The 20,671-nt window shown below is 50.0% G+C and overlaps 1 protein-coding gene across 1 annotated transcript; it reads right to left on the bottom strand.

Annotated features, from left to right (window-relative positions):
- Positions 1-235: 235 nt before the first annotated feature.
- On the bottom strand, positions 236-19,965 carry CDCP2 (CUB domain containing protein 2). Its single transcript, XM_059063113.1, has 6 exons — positions 19,887-19,965; positions 11,740-12,087; positions 8,533-8,868; positions 7,157-7,510; positions 3,371-3,549; positions 236-562 (listed from the first exon to the last, which is right to left on the bottom strand). The coding sequence occupies exons 1-6, from the start codon at positions 19,963-19,965 to the stop codon at positions 236-238; spliced, it is 1,623 nt and encodes a 540-aa protein (XP_058919096.1).
- Positions 19,966-20,671: the final 706 nt, after the last annotated feature.

The following is a 20,671-nucleotide window of genomic DNA, read 5'->3' as shown; positions in this document are numbered from 1 at the left end:
CATGCATGGCATGCTATAGTTTATGCAGCTCTTATCCATGCTCTTCTCTGAGCCTCACGCCAGCCCTGTGAGATAAGCAGGGCAGAGTAAAGGTGCCCAGGAAACTGAGGCTCAGAGGGGGATAGTGACTTGCCCATGGTCATCATAAAGTCAACAAGGCCTGGTCCTGCCCCTGTTGTGGGGTGCCCAAGCTGCCTCCCAGGGATGCCAGATGCCACGTCCCTACCCTCCCTGCTTACAGCAGCATCAGGACCACTATGGCAATGACCATGAGGACTCCAGCCAGGATGCAAAGGCCCAGGAAGACCATGTCAGTGGTGTCCTGGGCCACCATGGCCACGGGGCCCTCCAGTGTCTCTGCCTCATCCCTGGGTGGTGCCTCCTGAAGGTGCTCTGCCGTGGCAGCATAGGACCCAAGCCAGTGGGAGCCGGACAGCAGGTGGACAGAGGCCTCCTTTCGCCTCGGCTCGCAGCGGACCTCGTATTCGTGGATATCCTCCTGCCCACCAGCTGAGAAGTCGATGTACAGCACGCTGACGATCACTGAAGTGTTATTTCTTCTCTGTGGGGGTCAAGGGGCACTTGCTCACACCTGAAGGGGCCAGGGCTGACCCTGTTCCCCTGGATGTGTAGGCACTGAGTGCCAAGAGGGCAGAACTCCAGAGCCTGGTTTCCAGTCCCAGCTTGGCTACTGACTCCCTTCCCACTCAGAGCCTCAGTGTCCCCACCCGTAAAAGGGGCACTACAGACAGTGTCTGAAAGGACAATATATATTTGATGGGTCAGTGTTTGCTCTGGCTTGAAGGACGTGGTGTCTATGAAAGATAGTAACAGTGACAACAGGGACATTCGCCATGTTCCAGGCTCTGCATTTTAAGGGCATCATCTCATTTAATTCTCACAACCACCTTCTCTTATTGGTACCATTAATCTCCCCGTTTGCCAGATAAGGAAAATGAGGCCCAGAGGTTAAATCCCTTGTCTGAGGTCACACAGCACACAATTGACAGGGAACGTATTCTCTTCCAGATCTGCCTGATTCTTAACTGTGCTCTTAGCCATCACACCTCACTCAAGCCAAAGAATGTAGAACCAAAGGGGAATTTCGGGACATCTAGTTCAATCTCCCTTCCTTGGCAATTTACACATGTGGCTACTGAGGCCCAGCAAAGGCAGTAATTTGCCCAGAGCTAGATCCAGAAGCCGAGTCTCCTGCCTCCCAGTTAGAAGCTCTGTCCCTGGTGTTACGCGACTTTCCTTCTGGAATCGTTTTGCCCAATTATGTCTGCAGCAATTCTGTGTCCCTGTGGTTGAGTCCTGTTCAGCCCAGTAGCACCACCCTGGGGTTGGGAAGAGCCATTGAGGAGTGTGACGATGTGGGGAGCCTGTCACACTGCTGCCTTACCCACCCCCACGGATGAAGGAGGCAGGAGTTAGGACACGCTGAGACAGTGGAGTGTTTGGGCTGGGGTCTGAGGGATAGCATTTTGACCGGCAGTCTGGTGTGGTCTGGATTGGGGGCTGCAGTGATGCTGGACTACTCTCCCCACCCCCCCCTAATCTAGAGCAGCCGTTACACTCCTCAGGCCGTCCAACTGCCCCTGTCCAGTCATGGCTCTTCTGAGCTGAGGCTTCTCTAAAAACCAAAGCTGCCTAGAACAGAGCAAACGGGCGTGGCCTGCAGGAAGCGGCCATCCCTGGACACTGGGTGGTCCTTCTGGGGAAGGCAGTGAAGGGGAATCACGGATCTGGAGCTTCATGGACCAGATGACCTTGTGGGTCTCTCCCAACTCTGGGCTTCCAAAAGGCTCTGAGTCCGTGTTCCCGAGGAGCCTTCTGCTTTGTGCCCTCAGCCTGTCTACCACCATACCCTCTGAGGAGATCCGGTGTCCTGGACTTTTGTGACGCAGAATCGGAAAAAGAAAGACAGAACCTGAGAATGGAAGGGGAGCCAGTGAAAGGGCTGAAGTGAATCCACATAATAAAGAAGGGAGGGAAAAATCACACAAAACAGGTGTGTGGGGACGTTTCAGGGGTTTTTGACGAGTGAGACTTGAGGAGGAAAGAAAGTCCACACAAATGAGGTGTTACGGTGATGAAATCAAGTCTCTGTGGTTCTTAAGAGATGCAGATAGGTTGTCATGGCTTTTGGCCATTTGAACTGTGCATCTTTGAAAGCAACTCGACGCAGAGGCTGGTCCTCATGGGTCTAGGACCTATAAGTGTTACGCTAAGAATCCATGAGTCTGAGGCTCTCAGTTTTTACGTTTCCGTGATATTGATGCCAAGATTCTATGATTATGTGGCTCCAGGTTCCAGTGGTGGTTCTGTGACTTTGAGACCCTGAGTGTCTGTGAGTTCTTTGTTCTAGATTTCATGATTCCTTGCTTCTGGGGTTCTCCGTCTCCATGATTTTATGCCTCTATGGAACGTGGTTCTGCCCCCAGAGAAAACCCCAGGGGGATTTAGGGCATGGAGTAGAGGTGAGGGCAGATTATCTTGGCAGCTAAGACTGACTCCCACTTCTCTACTGAAGTTAAAAGGATGGTGGCCACCAGGAGGCTGGGGAAGCAGAGGGTGGACTCGAGGGGCCAGAGGCATACATTCGGTTAATGTTGGGTGGTAGGGAAATATGGTTTGCTGGAAAGCGCGTGATTTCTGCCAAGACAGTCTGACGAATCCTCAGATTCGTCACCAAGCCTGGGGTGTTGTGCCCGATAGAGACCACTGTGCCTTCTCCCCCTTTCCCCTTCCCAACCTGTCCCTCAGCATCCAAACATCCAGGGTTCCTGGGCCACTGCCAGGTGACCCTGAGGGCCCCAAGCCTGGGTTCTAGGCCTCCGAAATACAAGGATAGTAGAAAAACTTCATTTGTATACCTCGCTGCCTTTGGAGGGAGGTGGATCCTGTCTCTTGAAGGGCCCCTTTGTTTCGGGGAGCCCAGCGATGGATTTGGATCACAAGGTTGGGGAGGAGATGGGCAGGAGGCAGCGGCGCTCAAACAACTCTGTGTGTTAGAGGGGTGGGGACCGGGTGGCCCTGGGGAGCTCCAGTGGGGAGGGGGGGCAGCAGGAAGGCCTCCAGGGACAGTCAGTTCACAGGACCTTGAGGGAGGGGCCTCCAGTAGGGGCTTTCGGTCGTTGCCAGCTTGTGCAGCGGGACACCTCTTCTCTGTCTCCCCTACCTGAGGGGAGTTGTGTCTACACTGAGCAAGTTTGTTGAGGTAAAATCAAGAGAGGCTGAGTTCTGCATCCAGGCTTGGGGGGTGACCAGAGCCAGGAAGAGAAGCTGGATTCTCAGGTCTGGCAGGTGCCTCTCCCCAGGGATCAGAGTCCCTCCCACGTGCCCGCCCTCCTCCCCCAGCCCCTACCTGAGACTCAGTGCCGCAGGTGTCAAAGCGGGCCTGGATCCGGAAGTTGCTGCCGACTTCCTGAGCAGCACAGCTCCGGCTGCCCAGGTAGACTTTGGTCCGTTCTAGAGGGGCCAGTGCCTGCGCGGAGATCAGGATCTGGAAGTCCGTGCGGGAGCAACTCACGTTCATGGGGACCACTGAGGATGGACGGGAGGGGGGAGCTGGAGGCCATGGGGGCAGGAGGTCTGACCCCCACCCTCTCCAAGCCCCTATCCAAGGGGTGGTGGATGGAAAACTGAGTCCCAGAGAGGGGATGGCTCTTAGGCAGTCCTACGAGGACGTTTTACACGCGTTACTCCATTTAACTTCATCAAACTATGAGCTCCAGGGCAGGCCCCTTGCCTACTTTCAGCGTTCTCTGAGCCTGACACAGAGCTTGGCAGGTGCAGTGAATGCTGAATAAACGACTGACTGACTGACTGAATGAATATTCTTAATCATAATAAAAGCTATTATTTGCTGATCGTGTTTGCCATATACAAGGCAACATGCAATCATTTAACAAGTATTTATGGCCCACTATGTGCAGGCACTATTCTAAACACCAGACACAGAAATGAAAAGAAAAAAATCAGCCACAAATGCCTACCCTCTTGGAGCTTACATTCTAGTTGAGTGAGGAGGCAGTAAATATGTAAGATACACCTAAGCGTCAGAGTAGTCTGAAGGAAAATCAAGCAAAGAAGAAAGACGGGGAGTGGGGAGAGCAGAATGTGTGTGGGTAAGGGTTGCAGTGGCTGCAGTTTGAAAAGGGTGGTGAAGGAAGCTCCACTCTCCCTCCTCATGATGACCCCTTGAGGTGGACGTGACTAAATGCATTTGAAAGTTTTGGAACCCGGAGCTCTGAGAGGTGAAATTGTCGGCCGTGGCTAAGCCAGTATTTTAATCATTGCGTCTGTAAGATCCCACAGTTCTTGGTCTCTCCACCTTATGTGGTGGCCCCCTGCATCCCCTCCCAGCCAGGCCTGTGTTACTCTAAGTGTCTGGGATCGTGCAAACCTGTGTGTGCGTGCATGCGTGTGTGTACGGAGGCAGTGCTTGCTGGGGCAGGGGTGAGGGTAGGGGGAAGGAAGCGGGGTGGCTGGCTGGAGGAAAAGGAAAGAGCTGGTAGGCAGAGACCTGGAAATCTCAACCCCTCTCCGGGAAATGCCTCAGACATATTTCAGCCTCTGGTGTCTGGGCAGTCGGGGATTTATGGGCCCGCCGTCTCCCACAATGATCTTGGTGACGCTGAACTGTGTGTCACCCCTGATTGATGCCGAGGCTGTCCTCCAGCCATGAGGCCGCCTGCAGCCTGGGCCACATCTGGAGCCTGGCCCAGCACTAGTGCCGTGTCTGACCCTGGGCTCCCAAAGACATCTGGGCTCCCAAAGACATCTGGGCAGCCATTGGGGAGGTGTCTCTGGAGGCACCAAAAGGAGAAGGAGCTTGTCCAAGATCACACACAGCTGGGAGAGGACCCAGGCCCAGAAATAAGACCATCAGGGCAAAAGGGACTTTACAGCTTCTTCAGCTGATATCTTCATTTTACTGAGACCCGCAGAGAGAAAGCGACTTGCCAGCTAGCTGTGGCAGAGCCCCATGGCACCTGGCTCTCTGAGTGCACTCCGGGAAAGGGGTCGCTCTAACAGAGGGACAGCTCTCCTCCAGGTTTGTGGATGGAGATGACTGAGAGGTCCACAGAGGGAGCGTCTGCCCAGGTCACTTTGCTGCCACTAGCTTGCTGCAGCTCTACTGTTTCCTTCAACATCGCTGGGCCCCCAAACTCCTCTTGCACATGGGTAAGGAAAGAGGAAGAAGGACTTCCCTGGTGGCACAGTGGTTAAGAATCCTCCTGCCAATGCAGGGGACATGGGTTCAAGCCCTCATCTAAGAAGATCCCACGTTCTGCAGAGCAACTAAGCCCATGCGCCCCAACTACTAAGCCTGCGCTCTAGAGCCCGTGAGCCACAGCTACTGAAGCCCACATGCCTGGAGCCCACGCTCTGCAACAAGAGAAGCCACAGCAATGAGAAGCCTGCGCACCTCAGCAAAGAGTAGCCCCGGCTCACTGCAACTAGAGAAAGCCCATGCACAGCCACGAAGACCCAACGCAGCCAAAAATAAATAGAAAGAAGGGAAGAAGGGAAGAAAGAAAGAAGAGGAAAGACTTTTTTTTTTTGGTTGCGCCGTGTGACATGCAGGATCTTAGTTCCCTGACCAGGGATCAGACCTGCGCCCCCTGCATTGGGAGCATGGAGTATTAACTACTGGACCACCACGGAAGTCCCGAGGAAGGATCTTTTGAATGCAGACCAGGACTGAGACACATAAGGGAAAGAAATCCACATTCAGCAAGGATGCCCTCGGAGGCAGGCACTGTGACCTGTGTTAACCTCATTTCATCTTAACGACCAGCTGTCTAGAGCATTCATCAACCCCTCCTACAGGTGAGCACCATTGGATGGTCAGTAAATGGCAGCATTTGGATGTGGCCTCCATCCATCTGAGCTCAGTCCTGGGCCTCCTCCCCAGGCCCTGCTTAGCCACACAAAAGACAAGGGTGTGAGTTCTAGCCTTGGCTGTGCCACCCACTGCCCATGTGACAGCAGTGAAAGTCGTTTCCTCTCTGCACCTCTGTTTCTGCACCTGCACAACAAGAGGCTCTAGCCTAGTCAGGCAGAGGGCAAATGTGTCCAGAGCACAGGCATTTCTGGGACCGTGGCCCAGGGAAGGGTGATGAGAGGAGGGGATAGATGATAGCTGCTGTCAGCTGGCAAATCTAACTAGCACGATGGAGGATGGAAAAGCTGAGTGCCAAGTTCCCTAGCCAGCTCTTCAGCTAGACATGGCCATATGACCAAGTTCAAAATAATGAGAACAGGGGCTTCCCTGGTGGCACAGTGGTTGAGAGTCCGCCTGCCGATGCAGGGAACATGGGCTCGTGCCCTGGTCTGGGAAGATCCCACATGCCGCGGAGCGCGTGGGCCCATGAGCCATGGCCACTGAGCCTGCACGTCCGAAGCCTGTGCTCCGCAACGGGAGAGGCCACAACATTGAGAGGTCCGCATACCAAAAAAAAAAAAATAATAATAATAATGAGAACAAGAAGAAGTCTTTTGAGGGCTTCCGAAAATGCTTTTACTTTCCTGATAAAGGAACATCTGTGGCTGGCACCTCACCTACCTTCTTCCAGCCTTGAACATGGACATGATGCCTGGAGTTATGGCAGCCATCTTGTGGTCATGAGGTCAAGAGAATCCCAGACATACCAGCTGGGACACTGTTGAGTCCCTGAACCAATACTGCAGCTGCCTAGCTCTAGGCTTCTTGTTAAGTAAGGAAACCAAAGGTCATTTTTTTCAAACCACTGTCAGTCAGGACTTATGACTGTACAAGCAAGGTTGGTCAGCATCTCCATGATTATATCAATTGTTTCCCATAAATAGTATTACCATATCTTGTGTATTACCCCTGGATACAGAGGATTAATCATAGTATAAGAGAGGCTAGGGGCCCATGGAGGAAGGTGACAGATAGGGAGGAATTAGGAATTGTGGATTTGGAAGCTGGAAAAATAGGGCACTGTAATAGTGAAAATAAGCAAGGGCCATATTGATATAGCCTCAGTGGTCCCAGGGCAGGAGTCGGCAGTGGTGTAGCCAACAGAGAAGTTGGTGAGATGGAGGAAGGAGGCTGCAAAGAGCAGGAACCCCAGCCTCACCTTCCCCCACCAGCACACCCATACCCTCAACCCCAGCTGACCTCCAATGTAGGCCACAGAGAAGCCCCTGTGGGTGGTGCTACGGTCTGTGTGTAGCAGAAGCAGGAGCTGGTTGTGGCTCGAGGTGACCGGTGGTGGCAGGTGGTGGCCACACCAACTGCCCAGCAGGGGCGCCTCCTCGCTGGCCCCGTCGAAGGCTGTCAGATGGTCAAAGTCACAGGTCCTGGTCAGGCTGTTGGGCCCCTCCAGTTCCAGGTCCAGAAAAAACACTTTGATCCGGTAGCCAAGAGGCAGGCGGATGGTCCAGTGACACCGGATGTGGTTGGGGTAGGAGCTGGGGTACTGTGGGCTGGAGAAGTTGCCCCGTACCTTCGTGTATACCTCCTGGCATTCTCCTGGATTGGGGAGAGCAGGACAGAAGGAGCAATGGTGAGAAGGGTGGAGACTGTTACCCTCTGCAGCTACAGCTTGGGCAGTAGGCGCTATAGGGTCCTAAAACCACCCTGGCAGGTTGTGGGCACCACGGCCAGAAAACCAGGCAACTGATCCCAAAGCCTGCTTTAAACTGAAACTAGCTGAAAGCTGAGACTGCCATTCTGATTGGTAAACCATTTCATGAGTGTTGACCCTGATAGGAATTCAATAACAATGCCTAATACCTGTCCTCGGAGTTGAGTCCAACTTGGACTTGACAGACAAGGTGGTTCATGACATGACCTTGCCCTTTTTCTCCCTGCCCCTCATCCAGCCCTACCTCCCAGCCTCACCAAACATTTCCTAGTAGTACAAACACACAAACCCTCTCTGTCCTCCGTGCCTCTGCACATGCTGATCCCTCTGCTTGGAACACCCTTCCCTTTCTTCTGCCACTGGCTAACACCTTCAAAGCACTGCTCAATTCTCTCCTCCTCCAGGAAGTCATCCACGATTCTTACTGTTAGCACAGATCACAGTGCATTGTCATTGTCTGTTTTCTTCTCTATCTCCTCCCCTAGACAGTTTAATTTCCAAGGGTTCATTCATTAATTCGTACAAACATTAATTGGATACCCTCTATGTAGCAGGTACAAAGATAAGTCCATAGGAATTCACAGTCAAGCAGAGGAAATCAGCATGCAAACCAGGTACAGAAGTGATGTGTTAGATCGTCGCTATGAGAAAACTTCTCTAAGGAGTGGAAGGAAGGGAATAATTCTGAGTGAATCAAGGAGGCTTCCCAGAGGAGGTGACATGCTTGTGCCTTGGCATCGGCCAGATGGGAAAGGGTGTGCTAGAACATTTCAGGCAGAGAAAGAGCAGGAAGTGTAAGGCTCAGAGGCAGAAGACTACAACCCCTCCCCGCCCCGCCACAAGCGTGATGGGGAGACAGGAGCCCAGCACACACAGGGCACTCAGGGTGTAGCTCCGGCCCTCCTACCTGAGAAGTAGTAGGCCTTGAAGCCCCGGCCCCCGATGTTAAAGTCAGACTTGAAGACCACCTGCAGCTCGTGGCCCAGCGACACGAGCGTGGGGGGCCTGGAGCTGCCGCAGTAGTGGTGCCCATGGGCGGGGCCGGGCCCCCCAAGCACAGCCACGTAGTCGTAGGTGCACTGCTCACTGTCCTCCACCTGGAAGTCCACGAAGACCAGCTTGACGGTGGCGGGCCCAGAGGCTCGGATCACCCAGTGGCACTCCACATTGTTGGGGTAGTTGTTGGGGTGCTCGGGGCTGGTGAGGACCCCCGACAGGCCCGTCAGGACGCCACCACACGCATCTGCAAGGGAGCCCGCTTGAACTGAACTTTCTCCCTCCCTGCGACTCCCCCATCTCCTCCCTTGGGAAATGCCATGCCCACAGGTGTTCACGGGATTCTTGTCACCACCCACTGAGCGCTTGGTAAGTGACAGGCACAGGCCATCTTTCTAGGCCATCACCATAACCCCATGAGGAACGCACCGTGGTTTCCCCCATTTTACAGCTGAGAGACTGGAGGCAGAGAGAAGTTAAATAACTTACCTGTGTGAGTTGGGCTTCACCCAGACTGAGCCCGAGACAAGGATTTGAGCCCAAGTAGTTTATCTGGGAGAGACAGAGGACCGCAGATGGACAGCGAGGGAGAGAGGGTGGGGGAGCGGGGGCATTCCCCAGAATCGAGGCTGAGGGCCGCTGGGGGTAGAGGTGACCTGCCAAAACTTCGGAAAAAGCCCTGAAGCAAAGAGATGTGGAGATTGGCAAGAGCCATTGCAGTGGCAAGGCCCCAAGGGACAGGGCAGGACCCTGACAGCAGGTCACCCCCTGGTATCAGGGAGGGCAAGATTTGACTAACTTCAGAGTCTGTGCACTTGACCTTATCATTCTCACTGTCCCCTCCTACCAGGCTAGTGGAGCATAGAGGCTGAGGTACTTGAGACCAGGAACATTATCAAATCTCCCGAACAGATGAGGAAACTGAGGCTTAGAGGGAGGATCTGAAGGAGTAGAGATGGGCTTGAAGTCTGAAGACAGGTTTCCTCTCAGCTCAGTCTTCAATTGCTGTGTGACCGTGGGCAAGTAACTCAGCCTCTCTGAGCCTCATGGGAATATTAGAAATCATAAGACCTGTTCAGACTGATCCACCAGGCTCAGACTCATGCAGAGTTTAAGAAGTTTCTGGTGAAAGCCCTTTGGAACCCAGTGTAGCCAGTACAACTGGGAGCTAGGTGATCATGAATGTCAGGACTAGCTGGAGGCCACCAGCAGGGAGGGACACACTCGGTTGTGTCTCCTGATACTCCAGAATCTCACTCCATGGCATGGCTGTGTGAACGGAGCACTGTGCTGGGTGGCTAAGGACTTGACTTCTTGTCCCAGTTTCCCCTTCCCAGATGTGTGACCTTGGGAAGGCACATTCCCTCTCTGGTCTCAGGTGTATCGTTTGTCAAATGAGAGGGCAGGTTTTGACAGTCTGTGAGATCCGGTCCACTGTCAATACCCTTAGCAGAGACTTTCAAAATGTGTTCTGGGGCTCCACGGTGGCCCCAGGGCATCTATTTGCAGACATCTGGTGTAAATGTCCTTCTTTTCCTGTATTCAAACTATTTTTTAATTCAATGAAAGATAGCATCCACAGTCACATATCTTGTAAAAATTTAACTAATTGGAGGTCATCAATATTTACTTATGTTTTCAGTGATTGCCTTATAAAAAATAAATGTTAAAAATACAAACTTATAAATGCTTACAACATAAATGCTGCCTTTGGGACTTCCGTGGTGGCACAGTGGTTAAGAAGCCACCTGCCAATGCAGGGCACACGGGTTTGATCCCTGATCTGGGAAGATCCCACATGCCACGGAGCAACTAAGCCCGTGCACCACAACTACTGAGCCATTGCACCACAACTATTGAGCCCTCGTGCCACAACTACTGAAGCCCATGCACCTAGAACCCGTGCTCCACAGCAACAGAAACCACCGCAATGAGAAGGCCACGTACTGCAAAGAAGAGTAGCCCCTACTCGCCACAACTAGAGAAAGGCCACGCACAGCAACGAAGACCCAATGCAGCCATAAATAAATAAATAAATAAAATTCATTGTTTTAAAATGCTGCCTTTATCTCTTTTACATATCAGAGATTAACATAAGGTTCCATTTGATATAAGGGTACTCCTGTTTTTAAAAATATTGGAAAACATTGCACATGGTATTATAACTTTGATACCCTAAGAGTCTAAAAATCTAGGGATCTAAAACTCCACTGCTATGATTAGATCGGTCTGTGGTTCTTGTGTTTTACCATTCTACAATACTATGCCTCCAAAGCCAGTGGGAGCTGCTGTCTGGCTTTGGAGGCATAGAACTGTATGCGCCCTCGCCCCGGCCCTGACAGCTGTTGGTGAGCCCTGTGCACCAGGAGCCTCTGTGGAGCCTATTGTTTGAGCTGTTGTGAGGAAGGCCTTTGGGTTTGGCCTTGGGAGAAGGTAGGAGGTCTGAGTCTGTGCAGAGAAGCCTGAGGAAAGAGGAATGAGTCAAGGAGAAAGAAAGGCAAGGAGGGTGAAACCTCTTCTCCCCTCACTAGCCTGAGGGGTAGGATCCAAGCCTGGCTGGGGAAGGGAGGGGTTAGGGACCACGATATAGGAGGCGAGCTCAGGAAAGGCTTTGGGAGGGAGAGCGTCACCAGCTCCACGCAGACGCTCATGCACCTTCCACTCCCGAGGACATGATGGGGAGGAGGAGAGAATCCTGTGCCCATGACATGAGATGCCACAGAGGGATCCACAGCAGTGGCAGCATGGTGCCCCCTCCAGTGTCCCCTTCAGTGTCCTGATGCCATGTATGGGGTGAGAAGGACAAGGATGGTAGAACGCGAGAGGCCTCATTCCTGAGCACAGTGAGACCCTCCGAGGACTCCCGGAATAACGGAGCGAGACGTGGGGAGTGTTGCCATGAAGGTGGGAACACACACCACCAAGACTACCAACAGAAAAAAAAAAAAAGACTACCAACAGAGGCTGTCTTTGCCCCGTGAGCTATGAGAGCAGGGGCATCCAGGTTAGAGAGCAGCCTACACGTTAAGATGCTGAGAACTTGCCCGTCACCTTACCCTGCCACCCTCCCCACCATCCCCACCCAGGGCCACCCTCTCCACTGCCAAGTCCCCCTTGCCTTTCTGGTAGCCCGCAGAAAAGCCTCGGCTGGCCACGTGCTTGTCTGAGTGGAAGACAACAGACATGACGTGCCAGGAGGAGGCGAAGGGCGGCGGGGGCACCTGGCCGCAGAACCTCCCCAGCAGGTTGCCCTGGTCCCCGGAGGCCCCGTTGTAGATCTCCAGGAAGTCGAAGCTGCAGGTGTCATGGTACTCCAGGTCGAAGGCGTGGAAGGTGAGCAGCACGGAGGAGCCCTCAGCTACCACAATCAGCCAGCTGCACTCCGTGTTGTAGGGGTAGAGCCTGGGGAAGTTGGGGCTGGAGAAGTTTCCAGAAGGTGCTGAGAGCACACCCCCACATTTGACACCTGTGGTGAGAGGCAAGAATGTCTCAGAGTCAGCCCTGGGGTCTTGGGTGGTGGCCCAGCTCCAAAGCGGGTTCTTTGGGATGGGGTGAGGGAGCATGAGGTCATGGCCCTAAGTCAATTCATTTATTCATGTAGCTGTTCATTCATTTACTTATTCTTCAAATACTTGCCAAACATTCTTTTATTCATTCAAGAAGTATTGTTTGAATGCTAAGCATTGTTTTAGGTGCTGGGGTTACAGCAGGAACAAATAGACTAAAATTCTGGTGGGTAAGACAAACAATAAACATAATAAGGAAAATATAGAGCATATTAACTAGTGATAAGTGATCTGGAGAAAAATAAAGCAGGGAAAGGAGACAAGAAGTGTCAGGTGGGACTATAATTTTAGATAAAATAGTACCAAATGCTAGGCCACTAGAGATGTGCATTGGGGAATTCAAAAATTAAAAATAATATTACCTGCTCCCATCCTGAGTGAAAATGTGCACAGTCTACTACAAAGTTAAAACTACATTCTTTTTTATTATTATTTATTTATTTATTTATTTATATTTGGGGCTGAGTTGGGTCTTTGTTGCTGCTCACGGGCTTTCTCTAGTTGCGGCGAGCAGGGGCTACTCTTTGTTGCAGTATGCGGGCTTCTCATTGCAGTGTCTTCTTTTGTTGCAGAACCCGAGCTCTAGGCACGCAGGCTTCAGTAGTTGCGGTGCGTGGGCTCAGTAGTTGTGGCTTGCGGGCTCTAGAGCTCAGGCTCAGTAGTTATGGCACATGGGATTAGTTGGTCCGCGACATGTGGGATCTTCCTGGACCAGGGTTCGAACCCATGTTCCCTGCATTGGCAGGCAGATTCTTAACCACTGCACCACCAGGGAAGTCCCCCAAACTGCATTCTTATATGTACATATTTGTTTATATTTTGAAAACAATGGAAGGAAACTAATAAAAATTGTTCTCTGACACAGGAAGATGTAAGCCAAGGGGAGGAAACAGGTGCGACCGCTAGACCTCTTTAAACGCAATTTATTTGATAATTTTAACTTTATAATCATGAGTAATTTTTAATATAATTTTTAAATTATCAAAAAAATTTAAGTAACCCATATGCCAAACTAAAACAAATAAGCTTAACTATATGTCAAGTTGGAGGCACATTCACATGGGAAAAATGATTTCAAACGATGTTGAAATACACTATTTTGACTGTACCTTCCTAGTGGAATAGATCCCAAGAACAAAATGAAACACAAAGAAATATTAAACTATATTCAGTAGACTTACTATTAGTAGTAATAGTGAATGCTGTTATTTTACAATATTTTATATATGGGAATAAAGGAAGTATGTTAATGTCAATAGACACTAAGATATGCAGTGTAAGAGGAGAGCGATACAAGTATAAAATTAAAAAACTAAGTAGAACTCTTGAGATCCTTAATTTGAATTGAAAACATCAGTACGAATTTGATTTATTTTTATTTCTAAAAATATTAATTTCCTAGCTTTGTTCATTAAAAACCCTAAAAACAATGATATCCCGGTAGTATTTGTACCACTTGGACTTAGATTAGGATTATTATGTCCAACTAAATTAGATTAGGATCGTTATGTCCAACTAAAATGAAGCAGGGCTCCTTACAGAAATAGTCTAGGGCAGTAAATATACAAAATACACTTGGGATATCTTGTCACACCAGAAAGTAAAGAAACTATCGGAACTGCTGGGATTGTGTCAAAAGACACAGAAACCTTCTTGAAGGGGCTCCCACTGGCTAAAGAAGGTATAATTTGAGCTTCAAAAAAATTTATTGCAGAGACATCCCTGCGGTTCAGTGGTTAAGACTGTGCTTCCAACGCAGGGGGCGCGAGTTCGATCCCTGGTTGGGGAACCAAGAGCCCACATGCCGTGGGGAGTGGCCAAAAAAAAATTTATTGCAGTGGGTTGAAACCCATCAAATATATAAAAATTCATGAATTCATAATACAACTAAAAGAAATTAAAAAGGGACTTATTGATTTCCTTTAGAGATTGCTCGGGCACAAACTCATTTTCTTCCTGATACATGGAGAAAGAATTAAGCATTTACTTTGCCTTTCCTGTTACAAACTATATATATCAGGATAACTAAATAGCTGATGAAGAAAAATTGTTATTTAAAGAAGACTACAGAAAGAATAACAACATTAGAAAAACATAACTTTGCAAACCTTAATGAAATCATCATTATCATTGTCTGTTCTAATCACTGAGAAAAAAGGTACATGATGAGAGGTAAAACCTAGTTGGTTGAGTAGGTAAATATTTTCTGTAAAGTTGTTTCACCTTTGCTAATGTTTGAACATTTTTATATTAAAAAATGCCAAAAAAGTTACCTTTATAGGGACCTTTATAATGGATGGATCAGGCTAACAATCCCTGAACTCACTGACCAATCTTAACATCAAAGTGAAACACTGAATAATTGGTGCCCTGATGAAACACCTGTAACATCTTCTTGGGGGAAAAAAAAGGAACCTTTATCTAATGGAGTCTCTGGATCTGTCTACAAGTTAGAGTGAATATGGAAGCTAGAGGAACAATCTAAATGACACTGTGAGGACACATTCAGTCAAGTCCAGAATGTGGGAAATTCTAATGACCCAGGTACTTCAACAGTAAATAAGGTGGTGGGGGGAGACACAACTGTTATATTAAAAAAGACTCAACTAGAAGAAAACATAGGAGGTAAGCTCCTTGACATTGGCCTTGGCAATAATTTTTTGGATTTGACACGAAAGGCAACAAAAGCAAAAATAAACAAGTGGGACTACATTGAATTAAAAGCTCTGCACAGCCAAGGAAACCATCAATAGGGACTTCCCTGGTGGCACAGTGGTTAAGAATCTGCCTGCCAATGCAGGGGACACGGGTTCTGAGCCCTGGTCCAGGAAGATCCCACATGCCACAGAGCAACTAAGTCCATCAGCCACAACTACTGAGCCTGCGCTCTAGAGCCCAAGAGCCACAACTACTGAGCCCACGTGCCACAACTACTGAAGCCTGCACACCTAGAGCCCCTGCTCCGCAACAAGAGAAGCCACCACAGTGAGAAGCCCGCGCACCACAACGAAAAGTAGCCCCCGCTCGCCGCAACTAGAGAAAAGCCCATGCGCAGCAGAGAAGACCCAATGCAGCCAAAAATAAATAAATATAAAGAGGAAGGCTTTCAACACTTCACCATTAAAAAAAAAAAAATTAGTAGAAGACTTCTCTGGTGGTGCAGTGGTTAAGAATCTGCCTGCCAATGCAGGGGACACGGGTTTGAGCCCTGGCCTGGGAAGATCCCACATGCCGCGGAACAACTAATCCCATGTGGTACAACTGCTGAGCCTGTGCTCTAGAGCCTGCGAGTCACAACTACTGAGCCCGTGTGCTGCAACTACTGAAGCCCACATGCCTAGAGCCCATGCCCGCAACAAGAGAAGTCTGTGCACTGCAACGAAGAGTAGCCCCCACTCACTGCAACTAGAGAAAGACCGTGCAGCAACAAAGACCCAACACGGTCAAAAATAATAAATAAATAAAATAAAATAAATTTTAAAATGTAAAATAAAAATAAAATGAGTAGAGAAACTGAATAGGCAGTTTTCCAAAGAAGGCATACAGATGGCGAACAGGTACATGAAAAGGTGCTCAACGTCACTAATCATCAAGGAAATGCAAATCGAAACCTCAGTGAGATATCACCTCCCATCTGTTAGGATGGCTATTATGTAAAATACAAGAGAGTAACAAGTGTTGGCAACGATGTGGAGAAAAAGGAACCTTTGTGCACAGTTGGTAGGAATGCAAACTGGTGCAGCCTCCATGACAAACTATATGGAGTCTTCTCAAAAAATTAAAAATAGGGCTTCCCTGGTGGCTCAGTGGTTGAGAGTCCGCCTGCCGATGCAGGGGACACGGGTTCGTGCACCGGTCTGGGAAGATCCCACGTGCCGCGGAGCGGCTGGGCCCGTGAGCCATGGCCGCTGAGCCTGCGTGTCCAGAGCCTGTGCTCCGCAACGGGAGAGGCCACAACAGTGAGAGGCCCGCGTACCACAAAAAAAATAAATTAATTAATTAAAAATAGAACTCCATATGATCCAGCAATTCCACTTTGGGTATATTTCAAAGGAAATGGAAACAAGGTATCAAAGAGTTATCTGCATTCCCATCTTCATTGCAGAATTATTCACAATACCGAGATATGGAAACAACCTAAGTGTCCATCAACAGATGAATGGAGATACATATGACATGGAATGTTATTCAGCCTTGAAAAAGGCACCCATCCTGCTATTTGCAGCAACATATATAGACCTTGAGGGCATTATGCTAAGTGAAATAAGCCAGACAGAGAAAGACGAATACTGCATGGTATCACTTATATGTGGAATCTAAAACGTCAAACTCATAGAAACAGAGAGTAGAAAAGTGGTTGCCATGGGAGGTCGATTAAAAAAGAGAGAGAGGGCTTCCCTGGTGGAGCAGTGGTTGAGAATCCGCCTGCCGATGCAGGGGACACGGGTTCGTGCTCTGGTCCGGGAAGATCCCACATGCCGCGGAGTGGCTGGGCCCGTGAACCATGGCCTCTGAGCCTGCGCGTCCGGAGCCTGTGCTCCACAACGGGAGAGGCCACAACAGTGAGAGGCCCGCGTACCACAAAAAAAAAAAAAAAGAGAGAGAGAGAGAGGGAGGGAGACTTGAGTCAAATATCAACCAAAAGCAATGTGTGGACCTTTTCTGGATTCTGAGTTGAAAAAAAAATTGCAATGGGATTATTATTTTTTTTTGCCATAATGGGGAAAATTGAACATGACCTGAGTATTAGATAAAATTAAAGAATTATTATATCATTATAATAATATTGGGAATATCTATCTATCTATCTATCTATCTGTTAGATATACTCTGAAATATTTATGGGTGAAATGGTGTGATATCTGAGATTGTCTTTAAATTTCTCCAATCTGCCCCCCTAAAATGGGAGTAGGGGTAGGATAGAAGAGCCAAGAAAGGCAAAATGTTGATAACTGTTGAAGGTGGTTGATGGAGACATCGGGATTTATTATACTATTTTCTCCACTTTGTGTGTGAAAATTTTCATAGTTAAAAGTTGAAAAAAATGACCTCTCAGTGAGGCTTTCCCCAACCACCCTATTTACAATTGAAATCCTCTCCCCATCCCTGTACCCCTTCTCTCCCTTTTCTGCTTTATTTTCTGCATAGCACCCATCACCGTCAAATGTACTATTTATTTCCTTATTTGTTTGGTTCACTGCCAAGTCTCTCTCCACAAAACTGTAAGCTCTATGAGAGCAGGGATTCTCATCTGTTTTGTTCTCTGCTGTCTCCCAAGCACCTAGAAGAGCTCCGGGTACAAAGCAGGTGCTCAGTGTATATTTGCTGAGTGAATGAATCAGTGAACAATCTTATATCATCCTCACAATATCCCCATAAAATAGGCAGCGCAGGTGTTATTGACTCCATTTAACAGATGAGAAAACTGAGGTCCAAAAAGGGAAGTTACTGCTGTAGCTGACATCTCCTGTTTTGTTCCACCCAGTCCTCGTTCCTTCACCTCTTGCAAGAACACGCCCTCTATTTTAGACACTGCTCCCTTCCCTTGCCTCCATGTGGTAACCCTCCCTCGTCTTTCCCAGGTCCACAGGAGGACACAGGATCCTAGCTGGGCAATCCTGGGGCTCCCAGCACTGCCACAGTGACTGGCCTGTGGGGTGGGCCTGTGCCACCAGAGTCCTGCTGCTGAGTGCCTGGATGAGAACCCTTTCCTCCCTGGTACCGAAGCTGGGAGTGAGAGCCCTGGGTGAACCCCGCTCAGGGCCCATTGAGAGAGCTTGTCAGCAAATGGCAAGAACCATGTGAAAAGAGGAAATGGCCCAGAACCGAAGCTGCCCAACTCAGCTATACTCCCGTCTCCCTGGCACCAGCCACTGCATTTCTCTTCTTGCTTAAATTCATCCAGATTAGGTTTCTGTCCCTTGCAACCAGAAGCATCCTGAAGAATATACTTAACCAAAGTTCCTGTAAGAGAGACACATTTGCCAAGCATGTGCCCTGTACAGGCCTGTGCTGACTCAGAATGGGCCCCTTCCTGGGGAGCTCCCAGTTGTGGGGTAAGATAGGGGGAGTAAGGCAAATGAGACAAAGCCATGTGGTGTGATTGTGCTTGGGGCCACACGGGCTCTGGGGTCCAGAGGGAGGGGGGGCAGTCTTGCCAGGGCCTGCACTGTTGGGGGAGGGACACAGGGGAGTTGATGTTTGAGTTTGGCTAGAAGGAGCAAGAAGGCTTTGAGTTGGGGAAGATTTGGAGGGAGGAAATGGCATGAATAAAGGCTCAGACTCACAATCACTTAGCCTACCTGAGCCTCAGTCACGCATCTGTGAAATGGGGATAATGACCTTGCTGGGCAGCTGTGAACACGGATGAGAGAAAGCAGTGCAGAGGCTACAAGAGGCACATCCAGTTCACATCAGGGCTCCCTGCCTTGCCCTGGGGGCGGGCCAAGGGGGGAGCAATGTCTGATTCATGCCTCTATGGCAAGAGGACAGAGGGACATCCTGTTCATTGCATGTCCTTGTCCTTCCCCCAGCCTTGCCCACTGGACGGGAAAAGCCATGAGAAGGTTGGAGTAGAACTCCTGGTGGCCCAGGAGGCCCTGGGTCCCAGCACAGGCAGAGGCCTTGTCCGGCAGGCACCCTGAACTCCAGGGTCACCCCAAGGTCACCGAAGCCCCAGTGGCTAGAAATGGGAACAGTTAGCTTCTCCCACCACCCAGGCATGGGGTGAGACACCTGGGTGGCCCAGCTAGGTGACTGAAAAGTTACGTTTCCTTCCTGAGCCCCCCTTGAACCTGCAGGAAGACAAGGCACTGGCAACCACTGGCTGAGCCCCAGCTACACACACACCCCTTGAAGACGGGTGAAGTGATATTGCCCTGGCTTCCCAGACAGGCACACTGTGCTCAGAGGGCTGGAGCAGCACAAAGTGACCCAGGACCAGGGCGCCGGCAGAGGGTTCTAAGATCTCCAAGGAGGGAGTTTCTGAGGCTGATGAAGGGATGCGGAAGTCTTCCTGGAGGAGGTGGTGTTTGACCTGAGCTTGATGGATGAGCCAGATGTTCTCAGGTAGAAAAAGAGAAAAGGGACCTTCCAGGCAGAGGGCACAGGGGGTGAAAGCCCTGAGGGTGAAACATCTCTGGGAGGGGGTGTGATCCTCTGTCAGAGCATGGGATGCCCGAGAGACTCTGGGAACCAAGGCTGGATGTTATATAGAGATTGGAGCCAAACCTGGGAAGGCACTGAATGCCTTTATAAGGAACTTTGATTTCACTTGGCTGGTGATGGGAAAGTACAGCAGGCTCTCAGGAGGAAAATAAGGGCTCATTCCAGCAACAAATCTTTAAACGTTCTCTGAGCCATTCCCTTCGCCCTTGGTAAACATGTAGTCTTGGACAGGTTACTTAACCTCCCTCTTCCTCAGTTTCCTCATCTGTAAAAAGGAGGACTAATACCCACCTTGAAGTTGGTTGTGAAGATTAAATGCATTCATACGTGGAAAGCACCCAGCGCGTAGTAGGCACTTGATAAATGTTGTCTTTCCCCATCTCACAAGCAATACATCCTCAATTCGGCCAACTGCCCCCAAAAGGGCCTTCCGCTTTCTAGCCTTCCACATGGAAAGCTCCTGAGACCCCGCTGCTACCTGTCACCCCTCTGCCCTCCTCCAGGTTTCCTGCCTGTCCCCAGCAGCTCCTACCTTTCATGGCTTGGGCCCTGGGGACTGGGCTCAGCAGTGTCACCGCCAGCAGCAGACAGAACTCCAGCTCTGCCAGCATCTCCTCGCTGGGGGCCCCGCAGGTCTGCTGAGCTCGGGGCAGGCCAGGACCTGAGGGTCTGGAGCAGGGGAAAGAGAGGTGAGGCTGAAAGGGCCTCCAAGTTAATGGTGGTGTGAATAATTCATCAGCACCTTGAATTAGTAAGCTGATCCCCAGGTGCTTCCTTCACTCCACCCTAAGGTGACGGATCTAGTGTCACCAGGTTGACACTTCGGAGGTCTGCACCGGCCACACTGGATGGGGAAGGGAAGCAACTTAGGGCTGGGAGGGAATTTGGTGGTGGAGAAAGGGCACGAGTTTTGGGGCTAGGCAGACCTGAGATCATCTCCGGTCAGCCTCTAATTGGCCAGGTGACCTTGAACAAGTCATCCAACTCCTCTAGGTCATCTGTCCAGTGGTACCATTCAGCCGTGCCTCTAGGGCTATTGTGGAAATGAAATGTGGTAACATACACTAAAGCACACAGTGAGCGCTTGCTATAGGTTTCCCTATCCCCCACCGATGGGAGAGTGGGAAAAGCATCCCTCAGACATGCTTAGATGAGCTCAGAGGGTGAGCGAAGGGAAGAATGCAGCAGGAACAACAGAATGGGAAAATCGTATAGGGCAACTCCTAATGCAGTCATGGATCTGGGCCACAGTGTAAATTCTGGCCAAGGATATTAAATGTTCATATTTGTATTGATCCACAAACCTGGCTTGAACAT

Source organism: Kogia breviceps, chromosome 1 (assembly GCF_026419965.1).
Source record: "Kogia breviceps isolate mKogBre1 chromosome 1, mKogBre1 haplotype 1, whole genome shotgun sequence".
Classification (NCBI taxonomy): Eukaryota; Metazoa; Chordata; class Mammalia; order Artiodactyla; family Physeteridae; genus Kogia; species Kogia breviceps.
Note: the sequence above shows the minus strand (reverse complement) of the source record. Positions and strands in the feature narration are given on the sequence as shown.

Excerpts from the sequence above, each read along its gene's own strand:
- CDCP2 (XM_059063113.1), bottom strand. The coding sequence starts at position 19,965 with ATGCTGGCAGAGCTGGAGTTCTGTCTGCTGCTGGCGGTGACACTGCTG. Across the intron at positions 12,088-19,886 it reads CAGGGCCCAAGCCATGAAAG|GTGTCAAATGTGGGGGTGTG; the intron begins GTAGGAGCTGCT and ends CTCTCACCACAG. Across the intron at positions 7,511-8,532 it reads CAAGGCCTACTACTTCTCAG|GAGAATGCCAGGAGGTATAC; the intron begins GTAGGAGGGCCG and ends TCCCCAATCCAG.